Source organism: Mobula birostris, chromosome 21 (genome assembly GCF_030028105.1).
Source record: "Mobula birostris isolate sMobBir1 chromosome 21, sMobBir1.hap1, whole genome shotgun sequence".
Lineage (NCBI taxonomy): Eukaryota > Metazoa > Chordata > Chondrichthyes > Myliobatiformes > Myliobatidae > Mobula > Mobula birostris.
Window position 1 is genome coordinate 4,611,652 of NC_092390.1, and position 17,794 is coordinate 4,629,445.

At 41.6% G+C, this 17,794-nt stretch overlaps 1 protein-coding gene across 1 annotated transcript in view; it reads right to left on the reverse strand.

Moving 5' to 3' along the window:
• Positions 1-17,794, reverse strand: part of LOC140185993 (VPS10 domain-containing receptor SorCS1-like) — an 837,248-nt gene that overhangs the window by 238,655 nt on the left and 580,799 nt on the right. Inside the window, exon 7 of the mRNA XM_072239817.1 lies at positions 14,365-14,483. Within this exon, the coding sequence (XP_072095918.1) occupies positions 14,365-14,483 (119 nt within the window). The remainder of the gene's footprint in view (positions 1-14,364; positions 14,484-17,794) is intronic.

Consider the following 17,794-nt stretch of genomic DNA (forward strand, 5'->3'; position numbering starts at 1 on the left):
GAGTTTAGAATGTGAAATGCTCAAAAAGTCCTTCAATGGTGCAAAAAGCCAAAAATTTTATTGATGTGGCAAATCCTCCCATAATGCAAATAACTGTTGGTTAAAAATATGTCTGCAGAAAGTGTCGCAGGCAAGGCCACGCAGAGAGTGTGTGCAAGGCACAACCAAATAGAAAAAACACACAATGTGAAAAGTTTCAAACACAAAAGTAAACAAATGCATGAAGTGACTAAATGTGAAACAGAATCAGACAACATAGAGTCTGACAAAGGTGAGATGTCATGCCCAGAACTGTATAGCATTACTGAAGCAGATGACAAAATCATATGGATCACAATAGATGTGTCTGGTGTGATACTGAAAATGGAGCTGGATACAGGGTCAGCTTTGACTATAATTCCAAAGGCTGACTACAGCAAACTGTTTTCTAAGCTACCATTAGAAATGACCTCAGTGATGCTAAAGACCTATACAACCAAAAAGGAGTCTCTCAAAGACAAACTGAACGTGATTATTATGTATGGATGCAAAACACAGCAGTTAGAGCTTTATGTGTTGAAAAGTTAAGGGCCAGCACTTTTCGGACGTGAATGATTGAGAAAAATCCAACTAGACTGGCACATAATCAAAGCTGTCAATGCATCATCAACAAGTAACTTCAGCCTAAACAGTAGCACTAACCAGAGACTATCACAGCTGTTTAATACTAACGAAAAGGTGTTTGGGAAAGGTCTTGGTAAACTCAAAGGCTTGAATGCCAGAACTGAACTGGATGAAGCAGCAACACTACGATTCCATAAAGTGTGTCCAGTGCCTTACACACTATGTCCTAAAATTGATGCTGAACTTCAGAGCTTGCAGGTGTCTGATATTCTCTCCAAGGCTGAATGGAGTGATTGGGCTATGTCCATTGTCCCAGTGATTAAGAAAGGGAAGAATGTAGTTGCCCTCATATATGGGGACTCCAAAGTGAGCATTAACCCTATGCTGTGTACTGTGCAGTATTCTCTGACACAAATTGAAGAGATTTCTGCATCTTTGGCAGGTGGGGAGAAGTTTTCAAAGATTAACCTTTCTCAAACCTATCTGCAAATGGAAATTGAGGAGTCAAACAGGAAGTTCCTCACAATAAAGACTCACAAGGCACTGTTTCGGTATAATCGTCTCACCTTTTATCAGCTCCAGCAATCTGGCAAAGAGCAATGGACCAAGTGCTCCAAGATATCCCAGCAACACAATGTCATCTTGGTGACATCATTGTGACTGGCAAGAATGATGAAGAGCACCTCCAGAACCTCAGTAAAGTGCCTACCAGGCTGAGTGAGTATGGTCTGCATGCAAGGAGAGAAATGTGAGTTTTTCAAGAATTGAATCTCATATTGTGGACATGTCATCGACAAGCATGGCTTACATAAGGCACAAGAGAAGATTGAAGCAGTGCTGCAGGCACCCAAACCAGAAAATGTGTCATAACTCAGATCATACTTGGGCGTTGTAAACTACTACCACAGATTTCTTCCAAATCTTGCTACAGTGCTGCACCCATTGAATGCACTGTTGGAGACAGGAGCAAAGTGGGAATGGTCAGAAAGATGTGAAAGGGCATTAAAGGAAACAAAGAGGCTAATAACATCAGATGAACTGCTCAGCCATTATGACCCATCTCTGCCCATCAGACTGGCGTGCAATGTGTCCCCTATAGCATTGGAGCTGTTTTGTCACATACTATGAAAGATAGATCTGATTGTCTGATTCCATTTCCTTCAAGATTACTGCCAAATGCAGAATGCAAGAAGCCTTTGGTCTAGTACGTGGAGTAAAGAAATTACACCACTACCTCTATGGACAAAAGTTTACTCTAGTGACAGACCACCAGCCCATTGTGTCCATTGTCAATCCCAGGAAGGGAATCCCAGTGACAACCACCACCTGATTGCAATGTTGGGCACTTTTCCTAAGAGCCCACCCTTATGACAAAGTTCAAGGCTACTAAACAACACAACAACGCTGATGGCTTGCCATGTCTTCCACTGTCAACAAATGAAGAAAAGTCTTTATTCAGTGACCCAGCAGAAGTGTTTCATACAGCATCAGTGGACCAGCTGCCAGTAACAAATTCTGAAATACAAGGAGAAACAAGGAATGAGCTGACATTGTCAAAAATTTACGACGTCACCTTGCAAGGATTGCCAGATCATGGTAATCCTACGTTTCCAGTGTTTTCAGTAAGACAAGATCAACTTGTCAAAGAATGCTGATGTGTGGTTCCCTCTAAACTGCACAACAGTGTTAGCGAATCTACTTGAAGAACACCTAGATACATTGAAGAGGAAGAACCTCACCGAAGCTATGTGTGGTGGCTGGGAATAGATAGACAGATTGAAGACTTGGCCAAAAGCTGTTTGGGATGCCAATAAGTTCAAAATGCACCCTTGAGAATTGCCATCTTCACCATGGCAAAGAGCATTTTGACTTTGCTGGGCCATTCATGGACTCCATGTTTCTGATTGCTGTGGATGCTCATCCTAGTGGCCAGAAACCATACCAATGAAGTCAACCACATCAGGAAAGACCGTTCCTGCCCTGAGGACTACCTCCTCCAGAAATGGTTTACCAAGTCAAATGGTGAGTGACAACGGCCCACTAAACACATCAGAAGAGTTCAGAAAAATGGCATTGAACATTTCATGTCAGCTTCTCACCACCCAGCAATGCATGGGTTAGCTGAAAGGTTTAACCAAACCTTCAAGAAGTCCAATAAAACAATGAACAAGGAGAACATTTCTCTACAGCACAAGGTGGGCAACTCAAGAAGTCCAATAAAACAATGAACAAGGAGAACATTTCTCTACAGCACAAGGTGGGCAACTCAAGAAGTCCAATAAAACAATGAACAAGGAGAACATTTCTCTACAGCACAAGGTGGGCAACTCAAGAAGTCCAATAAAACAATGAACAAGGAGAACATTTCTCTACAGCACAAGGTGGGCAACTTCATGTGATGACAAATAAAACATCTGCAATGCTGTTCATGAGCAGGAATCTGAGATCTCGCATAGACCTCCTGAAACCAGACCTCTGGAGGCAGGTGCAAGATAAAGAGAAACAAAGTAAATCAGCAAGGAACTTCGAGTTTGGACAGGAAGTCCCAGTGTGTGATTACCAAGAAGGCATGTGGACACCCGATAGGATAGCTACAAGAAATAGACCACTGACCGGGTAGTGGGTGTTGGAGATCATACACGGAGATATCATGTGGACCAGATTCTGGATGCTCAGCTGAAGAACACACCTGAGTCGACTGCATCCAACAAGATGGACATGTTACAGCCACTGGACTTACCTCTCAGTGATGATCATGCCACCAATAAAACACGACACCTGCAACAGAGAAAGTTGTTTTTGACAAGACACCTGCCAAACTTGATGCCACTCTACAGGTCCAGAGGCACTTTCCTGAAAGACACAGAGCGCCACCCAAACGACTGAATCTTTCGTATAGTGAAGTTAGTTATGGAGTGGCACTGTGAAAGCATGTTTATTTGAATATGGTCTGTTAAAGGGAAATTGAATGTTTGGTTCCTCAGATACAGTTTTATGTCACATTAATCCAAAGGGGAAGGAAATGTAATGTATGGATCTATTTCTTTTAGTGCAATCTCCTTCGTGCTAATTATTGACTGATAATTTCTCATGCACTTTTGTTACTCTCTCTGCAAAGTGAATATACACATTAATTTCTCCTCTGAATGTGTGCCTTTATTTATTTGATATGTAGTTATACAGACACAACAGTTTCCATTCCCGCAAGTCTCCGATTAGCCATGCCTCGTGATCAGGGATCACATTGTCTTCTCTTGCCTGTGCCCCTTACTCCCCCAGTAGCTTTTTTGCTTTCCACATGACAGGCAGAACCCAATTTGGTACACTCCTCCATTCAACAAGCAAGAATCTAATTACTTCTGTTTACTGCAACTAACTTGTCTTTCACAGCCACTTGCCAATCAAACCAGAGGCAGCACAGTTTTTTCCTGCTGTAATCAGCATGAATTTAATAGAACATCTGAATAATCAAAGAAGGAACTTGTTTTATAATCAACAATATGATCATCGTTCAATTGTTAAAGGAGCTTCTCTGTGTTTTTAGCCACTTGATAGACCTATGGTTCAATTACTTGGTTCGTGAGGAAGACAGAAGGCTATGGAACTAATATTAAGTATCTCAGGCTGATGACAATGAGGTTCTTCAACAGCAGTGGCTTAATTTTTTAGCTGGTCTATGATGATCAATAATTTTGAGTCTGTTATTAAACTCAGAAACTTAACAACATAAGAAATAAGGATCAGGAGTGGGATCTGGAGCCGGATCTGGTCTGTCGAGCCGCTCCGCCATTCGGCAAGATCGTGGCTGATCTGGCTGTAGACTGAGCTCCAGAATCCTTAACTCCCCTGCTATGCAAAAATTGTGTCTTAAATATATTGAATGAAGTAGCCTTTTCTGCTCTCCCGGGCAGGAGATTCTACAGATTCATTACTCATCTGGGAAAAGCAGTTTCTCCTCATGTGCAGCCTAATGGGAAGTTAACTTTCCTTAATGCCAGAAGAGAGACTCAGCCTGAAATGTCACCTGCTCGTTCCCTCCATGGATGCTGCCCGAGTTCTTTCAGAATTTTGTGTGTGATTAATGTTAAATACTTCTTTCCTTCATTCTCTTTTTGTACTCTATTGGGTCAGCATGGTGGTGTAGACTCTTCTCTAGAGTCTTCACACCCTCTTTTGATCAAACAGCTTGGTTTCAAAGCAGTATGGCCAACTACACTCAGTGGCCACTTTATTAGGTACACCCATACACCGGCTTCTTAATACAAATATCTATTCAGCCAATTACGTGGCAGCAACCCATGCATAAAAGCATGCAGACATGGTTAAGAGGTTCAGTTCTTGATTCAGTAAAGTGACATGATTCTGTTTAATGCTGTAAGAGTGAAATTTTACAAATTGGGAAATGTGTTTTGGTGCAGTGCATTTCCACGGGCAGTGAGGAGCAAACTCTTTGTTGTAAGTGAAACATACAATTGTAAATTGAACTCACCTTCCCCAAAGAATTCAAAGTGTCATTGCCAAAATTTGTAAATTGTACATCTGTAAAATGAGGAATACTTGCATTCTCTCAATTTATGCTTTCTAAAATTCTTGTTCAATTTAGCTGCAAGTTGTGACCTGAATGGCTTTCACAGTAGTGCAGCTGGTAGCGCTGCTACATCAAAGTCTCAGCGACCCTGGTTCAATCCTGGTCTCTGGCGCTGTCTGTGTGGAGTTTGCACGTTCTCATGGTGAACATGTGGCTTTCTTCTAGTAGTACAGGTTTCCTCCCGCATCCCGGAGATATGTGGGCTGGTAGGCTATTATCTCTAATATACAGGCGAGTAGTGGAATCCGAGACAATTTAATAGGAATAACGTGGGATTAGTGTAGGTTAGAATATTACTTTGGTGGGCCAAAAAGCCAATTTCCATGTGTTGGAATCAATTACTCTCTGGAAGCACTGGCATTAAAACTGAGACCCCAACTAAACTCCTCCAAGTTTGAATTGGGTAGTCTTGGGAAAGAACAGCAGATCACCAAATGTCTCCATGACGATTCATTTGCTACTTGTGATCAGAATATATAGTCTATGTGGATAAAAGTTAATGAGATGGCAACAAAATCTAGGGTACATATAGTACGATTAGTTCAATAACATGAAAAAGGGATTTCTGTTACTTGGATTGGCGGCTATACCATGCTCTTGTAAAAGCCCTGAAAAAAAAAGAACGTAAGATTTTGCTAATCTGTTAGTATTTTCACACATGGGAGAAACCCAGCTTCTCAAACATATTTGGAGTTGGATCTAATTTATGTGATGATGGCAATGGATTTATTTTCTGCAAATGAATGGCCCAAAGAATTGACTAACACAGCACTTTACAGTAAAGGCGACCATTTCATTTCTTGCCACTTTCTGTAAGAAGATTATATGTTCTCTACCTGGGTTTCCTCTAGGTACCACACATCAAAGTTACTGGTGAACGCAGCAGGCCAGGCAGCATCTCTAGGAAGAGGTACAGTCAACATTTCAGGCCGAGACCCTTCAGGACAAAATGTCGACTGTACCTCTTCCTAGAGATGCTGCCTGGCCTGCTGCGTTCACCAGCAACTTTGATGTGTGTTGCTTGAATTTCCAGCATCTGCAGAATTCCTGTTGTTTCCTCTAGGTACTTCAGTTTCCTCCTGCAGTTCAAAAATGAATTGGTTATCGTAAATTGTTCCATGATTAGGCTAGGATTAAATTGAGGGATTGCTGGGTGACATGGCTCAAAGTGCCTGAAGGGTCTATTCCGTGCTGTATTTTTGCAGAGAACTTCCAACAGCCTCACACGTAATTATCAATCTTTCTCCACCAAACCACGGAAAGCTTAGGAACTTCTGCACAAGATTTGCTCAAATTCAAGAGTGACAGAGTTCCTACGAGGTCCAGTGCCACCATAACCATTTATCACTTAATCTAACAACTTAATGTTGAAGGGTACTAAACAGAAAATAAAAGCTACAACATACACAAACAAATGCAACCGTTTTGTATTCTGCTGGGGAAAAAACACTCTCAAATAAATTTCAGCCAAGTAAATTTTTTGAATATTGCTTTAGGCTTCTCTTCAAACTAGTTTGAGGAACAACTGCATTTCAATTGCAGCAGATTTTAAACAATGGGAAGAATGTAGATGTAACCTTGCAACATGCTTACATTGCACAATCTGTATTCAACCAAATTTATAGGCTTTACACTTCTCTGGGGTTGCTGTGGATGGTTGGCACTAATACAAAGCTATTATCCCCTCCAGCCTTTCTCACATTGCTGACCGATACAGATAAGTGCCTCTAGAAACCTGGCATTTTTGGAGTAATTAATTTGAGTAATATTAATACTTCTTTTTCACCCTAAAGCTGTTAACTTTAAGAGCCAGATAGCCAAAACGTATTAGCGAAAGTTGAAGAATTTTATATTGATTAGAATTCCAATCAGTTGCCTGTGCATGGCCAATTTTTCTGTTGACAATCATCATAGCTTGTCACACCAGACAGCCAGCCACTCTAGTGTTGTTTAGTTGATGTTGAGCAGGTCAGTGTCAGCTGAATCAGGTGAGAGTGGGCAGTTACACAGAACGTGTTCAATGTTCTGCACCCTTTCACCACCCTCACAGGATTCGCTGGTCTTTAAACCCCACTTCACCGTATTGTCTCCCATCCTACAAACTCCCGCTCTCGCTCTGTCGAGAGTGCACCACTTCCGTCTGTCAAGCAGTGTCCCGTCTGGTAACATTTCTGTGGGGTCTTGCACTGCATTGTTTGGTGGGGTTCTGGCTTCTGTTTGTTGCTAGAGGTCAATCCTGTATGTTTGGGGGGGATGTTCCGTGCGGAAGTTCCTCCACTGTAGTAAAGCTTTTCCTCGATTTTAGGCGGTTGGAAACTGGCACATGATGATGTAGTGGGTGCCGTGGATCCGAGTTCTGTTTACCTTTTTCAATTTTTGTTGTAGTGTGTCTTCGGATCTCTGGGGGAGCAATGCCTGCAAGTTTGTAAATGATGTTAGTGTGCGTGGGGCGTAGTGTGCCCGTGATTATTTGGCAGGCTTCGTTAAGCAACAGGTCTATTTTCTTCACATGGGCTAATCTCCCCCACACAGGTGCACAGTATTCTGCAGGTGCATTGCAGAGTGCTAGGGCAGTTGATCTAAGTGTGTGAGCATTAGCTCCCCATTTCGTGCCTGCTAATTTTTTCAAGAGGGAATTGCGAGAGCCATCTTCCCCTCGGAGTTTTTGGAAATGGGTGGCAAATGAGAGCGTCCTGTCCGGTGTCACGCCGAGGTAAATTAGAGACTATTGACAATAAAGCTATGGAATCCTTGATGAAGTGTGAGGTTTCTTTCATATCTAGTTCAGCTTATTTTTCATTTTGCTGTGGTTCCAGTTCCAAATACAAAAGAATCTCCTTCAGTGTCAACATTTGGTAATCATGATTAGAAGCTCCAAACCAAAATGCACTAATGTGCTCCTCGAGTGCATGAAAACGATGGAGGGTCTTACCCAAAATGTTGACTTTTCATTCCCCTCTATAGATGCTGCCTGACTTGCTGAATTCCTGCAGCATCTTGTGTTCATTCCACAATTGCATCGTCTTTATCAATACAGAATGGAACCAAGCGAATGGTGATATGAACGATTCATTGGGGAAAAAATTATATGTTACGTAAGAGGGTGAAGCCAGCACCATACCATTTCCTCCTATTAGCATTCATCATTCTTTGTTCTCTTCTGAAAATCTCATTGAACTGAATGCATAACCAATCAGAATAAACCAGAGGAAAATAAAGACAGTTCTCCACTTGGTAGAAACAATGATTGGAATGAATGGCAAATAGGGATTGGGTGAGATAGAAGATAAGTTGGTGAGATTGATTTTTCTTGAAACAATTTAGATCTTCTGAAAGGCAGTACAACAAAAAATATATTTTAGCTCCAGATGTTGATGGCAATTGATTGACTCGAGGTTTATACTCACTAAGACTTCCCTTGCATTCATTTTCAATGAGCTGATAGACTACAGCATACATTTGGAAACGTCACATCCGATTTTCTCATTTTTCAATGAATTAGATAATATTTTAGTATTCATTGACATGCAATGTTATATTAAGTTGCTTGAAGTGACTATATCACGTAACTTTATCACTTTATAAGGAACATGTGTACAGAATATGTATTAGGTTCAATCAAGTCAATTGATTTAAAACTTTGTAAATCAAGGTCCTTTCAAGTTTGATCAAAGGCAGTAAATATTTTCCATGATGCCTAATAATGGCAGTGGATACAAGTGTTGCAATACTGACACGAGCTACGCACCTGTGCCAGTCCTCTCTGGGAGCAATCTAGTCAATCCCATTCACCAGCTCTTTCCTGACCTAAGGCCATGCAACAGTCTACTGCATACTGTCTCTGGGACTGAGGCTGCCTTCAGCACTCCTTGATGCACTGAACCCTACACTTTACACCACTCACATGCTAATACGATTTTCCTCATGTCACCATTGAACTCTGTGTCCTCTGGTTCTTGACCCTTCCTCCAGCGGAAGCAGTTTCTTGTTACACCACCCCCAGGGTTACTAATTAGAGGACTCAGACTGACAGTAAGAGGTAAGAAGGCAGTTCAAGGGGAAATGTGTTCACCCAGACCAATGGTGAAAGGGAGCACTGCAGCGACCTGCTTGAAATGGGGTGCAGGCAGAGATCCCCATCACATTTAGGGTGAGCACTTCTTTTAAGCCACAAGAACGTGGTGCTGGAAAGAGGACTTCACCTCAGCAGCTTCCTTTAAGTATTGTATGGTGCAAACGACCTCTTCCGCTACATAGATCAACATTACTATGGTTTTATCTGGTTAACAAGAGGCCCAAGGTGACTTAAGGCTGGCTTCTGACCCACTGGATGTGGACTCATGTTGCCAATTCGTCTCCTCAGTTGTGGTTAGGAGCAAAATATTTGTCAAGTTACCAGGAAGATCTCCCTTACCTTTCAATCACACCATTTCACCTTTCCATTTACTCATGGGACCTTGGTTTAACATAATATTCCAAAGAATGAGTTTGCAATTATTCCGCCCAGTGCCACATTAAAGTGTCAGAACACCTGTTCTGGTATTGGATATGCAATAAAGTTTTTTTTTGATAGAACAGAAATATTCATCTGCTACACCAGCACTTTAGGAGGTAGAGAATCATTCCTAAAAGGACACAAATTGGATCGGTTGTCTCACAGGAATTTAGGAATGTTAGTGTAATGGACTGACGACATCAGTTCAGAACAAATTCCTTTTCTGAGTCACTCCATACCTCATATTTCTCTACAACACAGAAGGAAGTAACTCAGTCCACACAGAGTCAATGCAATCCTATTGATCACATTCCTCCATTTATTTTCTTGTAGCCTATTCTTTTATCAATTCCCTCAATTCATCTGCCACCACCTATGTCAATCAAGATGACTTTCAGTTTGGGTAAACACAAGATGCTGCAATTTGGGAAGTCAAACCAAGGTAGGACTTACACAGTGAATGGTCAAGCCCTGGGAGATGTTGTGGACAAAGATGTTTAGAAGTACATACAGTACTCTGCAAAAATCTTAAGTATATATTTATAGCTAAGGTGCATTGGACAATTGCACACATTTGTCAATATTTGTTAACATGGAGCAGGGAGCGAGTTTGTGAATCTGGCAGAAGCAAAGGATGTGGGGAATGGTGAGGATGGAGTGCCATGGAGGGGTGTGAGATAACTGGCAGAGAAGCAGTGTTAGGGGCAGGGTGTGGCGCGCGTGCAGACACACCCAGCCCTGAGACATCTGGCAAGGTCATCTGATTCCAAACAATTGGTTTATTGGTCATTACAGTTTGTCCCTCTGATGCTTCCCACTCCCTCCCCTCCCAATTCCCCTTTTTCTAACCCCTCTCCCTGCCTCCTTCCCATTCTCAGTCCACAATAGGGACCCATATCAGAATCAGGTTTATCATGACTCATTCATCATGAAGTTTGTTTTCTCTTTTTTTTTGCAGCAGTATAGTGCAATACTTAAAATTACTACAGTACTGTGCAAAAATCCAAGCTATATGTTGTGTATACGTATGCCTAAGCCTTTTATACAGTGCTGTAGTTACTTAAAGTGGTGACACAGGTAGACAGAGTGGTGAGGACAACAAATGGCATACTGCCCTTCATCAGTCAGGGCATTAAGTATAGAAGTTGGGACAATATGTTGCAGTTGTACATCATGCTGTTTGGAGAGATTGCACTTGGAGTATTGAATATTGTTTTAGTCACCCTGTTGTAGGAAGGATGTTATAATACTAGAAAGAGAGCAAAGAAGATGTGCCAGGATGCTCTCAGAACTTGAGGGTGTGAGTTATTGAGAGAGTTTGGGCAGGCTAGGGCTTCATTCTCCAGAAAGCAAGGCCCTGAGGGGTGACCACCTAATGTTGTATAAAATCATGAGGGGAATAGGTAGTGTGAATACAGATAGTCTTTTTCCCAGGGAAAGAGGACATAGGCTTAAGATGAGAGTTGAAAGATTTAAAACGGACCTGAGGGACAACTTTCTCTACACAGAGGGTGATGCATATATTGAAATCAGCTCCTTAAGAAAGTGGTTGACACTAATGATATTCAAAAGACAGTAGTATAAGTACATACAGTATATAGAAGGGGTTTCAGTGTATGTGGGCAAAATGCAGCCAAATGAGACAAGCTAGGTGGGCATGGATACATCGGAGAAGTCCATGGACCAGTGTTTGCAACTCCACTGTGAAATCCATGGTCCAGTGTCTGCAACTCCACCGGGGAAATCCATGGTCCAGTGTCTGCAATTCCACCGGGGAAAACAGTGGTGCAGTGTCTGTAACTCCACTGTGAAATCCATGGTCCAGTGTCTGCAATTCCACTGAGGAAATCTGTGGTCCAGTGTCTGCAACTCCACTGGGGAATCCATGGTCCAGTTACTGCAACTCCTCTGTGAAATCCATGGTCCAGTGTCTGCAACTCCACTGTGAAATCTATGGTCCAGTGTCTGCAACTCCATCAGGGGAATTCAGGGTCCAGTGTCTGCAACTCCACTGGGGAATCCATGGTCCAGTGTCTGCAACTCCACTGTGAAATCCATGGTCTAGTGTCTGCAACTCCATCAGGGGAATTCAGGGTCCAGTGTCTGCAACTCCACTGGGGAATCCATGGTCCAGTGTCTGCAACTCCACTGGGGAATTCATGGTCCAGTGTCTGCAACTCCATCAGGGGAATTCAGGGTCCAGTGTCTGCAACTCCACTGGGGAATCCATGGTCCAGTGTCTGCAACTCCATCAGGGGAATCCAGGGTCCAGTGTCTGCAATTCCACTGGGGAATCCATGGTCCAGTGTCTGCAACTCCATATAGGGAATCCATGGTCCAGTGTCTGCAAATCCGCCACGGAAATCTGTGGTCCAGTGTCTGCTTATCCATCGGGGGAATCCATGGTCCAGTGTCTGCAAATCCATCGGAGGAATCCATGGTCCAGTGTCTGCAATTCCACCAGAGGAATCCATGGCCCACTGTCTGCAACTACATCAGGGTTATCCGTGGTCCAGTGTCTGCAATTCCACTGTGAAATCCGTGGTCCAGTGTCTGCAATTCCACTGTGAAATCCATGGTCCAGTGTCTGCAACTCCATCAGGGGAAATCCATGGTCCAGTGTCTGCAAGTCCACTGGGGAAGCTGATAGCCCAATCTCTGCGAGTCCACACATCCATTGGATATTGGATGCCCTGGTGTTGGAGGACAGCCTGGTGTGAGTGGATGAGTTCGTAGGAGGAAGGGAGGAAAGGGACTTTTCTTGCTGTTCTTGTTGTTGCTTGCATTGTTGTGCTGGGTCTTTTTGACATACTACGTTGACAGCAGAATGTGTGGCGACACTTGCTCATACTTGGGTTGTGTTAGTTGTTAATGCAAACGATGCTTCTCACTGTATGTTTCAATGTATATCTGATAAATAAATGAATCTGAATATGAAGCCACGTCACTGGGAAAAAACCCACAATGTCACGGGGAGAAGTTTAAATTTAAGTGTATTTATTTAGTGATACAATGCCCAGTGGTCCTTCCTGCATTTCAAGCCACACCGCCCCAGCAATCCCCGAGAAACCTGATTTAACCCCAGCCTAATCATGGGACAAGTTACAATGACCAATTAACTTACCCCCAGAATGTCTTTGCACTGGAGGAGGAAACTGGAGCACTAGGGGAATTCCCACTCATTGCATGGGAAGATCTACAGACTCCTTACAGAATGGCACCAGAATTGAACTCTGAACTCGAGAATGCTCCAAGATGTAATAGTATCACTCTAACCGCTACACTACCATGGCTTCCCAAGTACCAAGTCCTCACGGACAGAACTTGCAAGTAAACTGCTCTTAGGTGTTTTCTCCTTTGGCTCAGCGAGTAGAGCTGTGTTCAATCCTGACCCCAGTGCTGTCTGTCAGGTCCATACATTCTCACTGCAACTGCGTGGGTTTCCTCTGGGTGCTCTCTGCTTTCTCCCCACACTCCAAAGATATATGGGTCAGGAGGCTAAATGGCCACAGTACACTGACCCTTCTGGGGTAGGTGAGTGGTAGAAACTAGGTTGAGCTGATGATAATATTGGGGAGGATTAGTGTAGCATTAGTATAACAGGGTGGTCAATGGTTCGCATATACTAGTTGGGCCGAAGGGCCTGTTTCTGTGCTGTTTCTCTCTGTCACTCTAATTAAGGAATTTAAGTACCATACAGTTTGGAAGGAGATGATTTTGTCCCTAAATGTTTTAACTTCAAGATACCAAACACAATAGGGTCCAGCTATATGTTATGGAGTACATGTTCTCTAGTCCAGATAGCAGTGTAATAATGGGAAAGCACAATCTTATCTAAACCAATGTAGAAGTGCTACCAAGTCTGACTTAACAGTACACTGTCACAATGACAGATGCACTAACTAGGCTGGATTAACCATGCAATTCTGCATTGTCAGAGATGCCGCATTTAATCTGAGACAGGAGATAGAACATAGTCTATACCACAGGACCTCAATGTCTGTGCTGTGCGCCCTGCCAAATTAAACAAAAACCGTACATGATTCAGATCCCTCCGTTCCTTGCCTACTCATATGTCTATCTTAAATGCCTCAATTGTATCTGCTTCCACTCCTCTTCCTGACAGCCTGTTCCAGGTACATACCAATATCTGCATAAGGTTTTACTTCACACTGTCCATGTCCCACTCAAGGAGAGGGCTGTAAGAGTCACAGACATTTCAGTGATCCAGCCTTCCTGCATTCTGCTGGTAAGTGGCTGCTAACTTGGGAGTGTATATTGCTAACTGGCTGGTGAGAGGAATCTATCTCTCTATGAGGAAAAAATCTATCTCTCTATGATCTTTATGGGATCACTGGATGCTGAAGTACTTATGTCCAGTAGTAATCAGTTTCCACCAAACACCAGAGGCACTAGATTAATCAACAATCGAATACCTGCTCCCTTAAAATAGAAACATAATTAGCATCTGTCATGAATAATGTACGTAGATCCTTAATCAGTTTAAGAGACCAGGTAGCCTATTTCTGTTCTGATTTTCTTAAATTCGTAATCTGCAGCATAATGGAATGTCATTAATGCCAACGAACCAATGTTAACAAATTAGTATTGTACACCATTTTCCACAATTTCATTCAATTGAAAAATTGTGACTACATGCAGGTAGTGGCCATTTTACCTGTGCAAATATATAGTCATCTTGAACCACCAATGAATTGTGGTCTATGTAACCAGGAAATGGTGTGCTGCTTGCTGCATCTGAACAGTTCTGAATCCTACAGGTGATGTACTGAGCATCTGTGAAAGGAAAGGAAGAGCAGAGGGTTGTTATGAAGGACCAGGGACACCTCAGAAACACTGCAGCCTTATGCAGTCATTGAACTACTTTCACCAAGGAACAAAGTATCACACTGTAATCATATTTTTCATTTTCCTTCAGAAAGTCACAGGAATTTTAAAACACTTAGACGGCGTGCAAAATTACATCAATGATGACAGATTCGAAACAATACATTTTTAGGAAAATTTCACCAATGACCACAGAAAATAGCACTTTTGCACTACCTTGCTGTATGGAATGATAGGTCTGCATGGTATGCAAAATAAAGGTTTTCACAACATTTTAGTACCTGTGACAATAATGAACCAATTACCAGTTACAAAAGCATTAAAAATAATTGCCTTGTAGCCTAGAATCAGACAATTGGAAGCCCAGGCCATGAACTGCCACCATGCTTTGTGAGAGCTCATATTTCGGTTTTGTGAAGTTTTTCATCCAGAACTCTGCCATCCATTCCTAATTTACACTGAGATCCACTCACTTTGTACCCATGGACTTCATTGGTGTTCCTTGTCTGGTAACTCTAGTTTCCACATTATAAAAGGAACAAAGGAGCATGGGTGAAAGAGTATGAAAACTTCATGAGAAAGATTATCAGCCTTGATTGAAAAGTATAGTCTGAACAGAAAAGATCTTTTCTGTAGAAGAAGGAAATTCAAATAAAGCCCTCAAAGTAATATAATTTTTGAAAGGTAAGGTGCAGAGAATATGTTTTTACTTCTAGGCTAATTATAGTTTGGAAGCCATGAATATTAAATAGCCACTAAAGAATCCATTAGGCAAGTCAGCATAAGCCCATACAAGAAAAGAGCAGAATTAGATTATATGGCCCAATGAGTCTGCTCCATCACTCCATTATAGCTGATTCATTGTTGTTCTCAACATCATTCTACTGCCTTCTCCTCATAACCTTTGATACCTTTACTAACTAAGTACCCATCAGCCTCATTTTAAATATATCCAGTGAATTGGTCTCCACAGCCACCTATGGCAATCAATTCTATAGATTCACCACTCTCTTGCTGAAGAAATTACTCCTCATCCTGTTCTAAAAGGACATCTTTCTATTCAGTGTCTGTACCCTCAGGTTCTAAACTTGCACTATTGGAAACATCTCTCCACATCCATTGCATCAAGGCATTTCAATATTCAGTAGGTTTCAATGAGATCCCCCCTCCAGCATTTTTTTAAAATTCCAGTAAGTATAGGCCCAGAGCCTCCTCATAAACTTCCCCTGGACCTTTTCTACTATCAGCACATCCTTTCTTAGAAATGGACCCTAAAAGATTCCAGGTGTGACCTGACCATGCCTTATAAAGCTTCAGCATTACATTCTTGCTTTTATATTCTAGTCCTCTTGAAATGAATGCTTTTTAATTTCAAAGGGACGAGAATATAAAAGCAGGGATTTCTTTACTCAGCAAGTGGATATGATTTAGTGCTTGCTATATTACAAAACAAATAAACCAAACATGTAAGGCGAAGTTGTATAAAGGTACAAGGAAGGAGATGCAGATTTTTATTTTATCTGTGAAAATGCAGAGGTATTTTTAACCACCAATGAATTGTGGTGTACATAACCTGGAAAAAAACATACAGCTTCTGATTCTATAGATGGTATGCTAAGCCCTTATGAATCCTGTGGAATAAAAGAGGGCTGGGCCAATAATTGTGTGGGTGCTGTACGTTCTATGTAATGTGGCATTTAGGCCTTAACAATGGAATCCTTATGGATCTGATTTCAAGCAAGTTGGCTGACACTGATCATGCCCTCATCAGCATGAAGCAGTTATCAAATCAAATTGGCTATTGAAGGAAATTGAGAAGTCATTGCATGATAATCAGGTCTGTAATGGCATTGTACAGATTAATGATGAGGGATTTCACGAAGAGTGATGGGAATGATTGGAGGTATTAGATGACTTAAATTTGGATGAAACTCTCAAGTGACTCAATTTATTTCCACTGAAGCAGGGTGAGATTTTTAGAATAATAAAAGATATGGATGTAAAGCAGCAAGCCATTTATCATAGGTAATAAGCACTGTATTACAAGCTATACCAGAAAAGATTTCACAAATAAATAAGGCTTCTGATCTGAAAAGCCAATTGCCAGAAGGTGGTGAACGTGTAGAACAGAGGCCCTGAACCAGAGCAATAATGATGTGGTAGAAATATACCAACTGTTAATTTTAAATCTAAGATTGCTAGGTTTTTGTTAACCAAAGGTAAATAGTCAAATTGGTTTATTGTTGTCACCTACACCAAGGTTAGTGAGAAACTTGTTTTGCATGCTATCCATAAGATCATTCCATTACAAGAATGCATTCAAGTAGTATAAGGGTAAACAATAACAGAGTGCCAAATTGTTACAGATGCACAGTTCAGACGGACAATAGGCTGCAAGGCCATAATGAGGGCAAGAGTCCATCTTGTTGTACTAGAGATCCATTCAATAGTCTTATAACAATGGGCCATAGTTGTCCTTGAACTTGGTGCGTGCCTTCAAGTTTTTGTACCTTCTGCCAGGTGGGGGATGGAGAAGAGAGAATGTCTGGTGTAAGTGGGGTCTCTGATTATGATGGCTGCTTTACGAGTGCAGAAAGCATATTACAGTGGCATAGTAGCATAGTGGTTAGTGTACAACTATTTCTACACCAGTGACCTGGGTTCAGTAACACAGGCGTGTGTTTGTTCTCCTTCCTGTGTGGGTTTCCTCCCGGAGCTCAGTTTCCTCCCTCATTCCAAAGATATATGGCATGCTATGGTGGCACTGGAAGCATTGAGCCTCTTGATGGCTGCCCCCAGCACTGTGGGGGGCATTCAATTGTTGTCATTGATCTTTTCCAATTTTTTTTATTATTAATTTTACATATAAGAATACAGAACACAAGAAAAAAAATGTCAATGCATTCTACTAAATTGCATATAAAGACTCCTTATGCTATATTCATACAAATTAATTAATTTGTAACATTGAAATATAGTGGTTTTATTATATAAGAAAAAATCTAACCCACTACCAAGACCGAGGCTGATTAGTAAGAAAAAAAAAGGAAAAAAAAATTAGTCATCATCTGTGCTTTAACAGCAAATCAAAGGTTTTGAAGCTAATTCAAAAAAGGTCCCTATAATGTTTGAAAGTCTTGGCTAGATTCAGAGACTGAACATCCAATCTTCTCTAAATTTAAACATGACATCACATCATGTAACCATTGAGCGTGAATAGGAGCGGCCATATCTTTTCATTTAAGCAAGAGCGTCCTTCT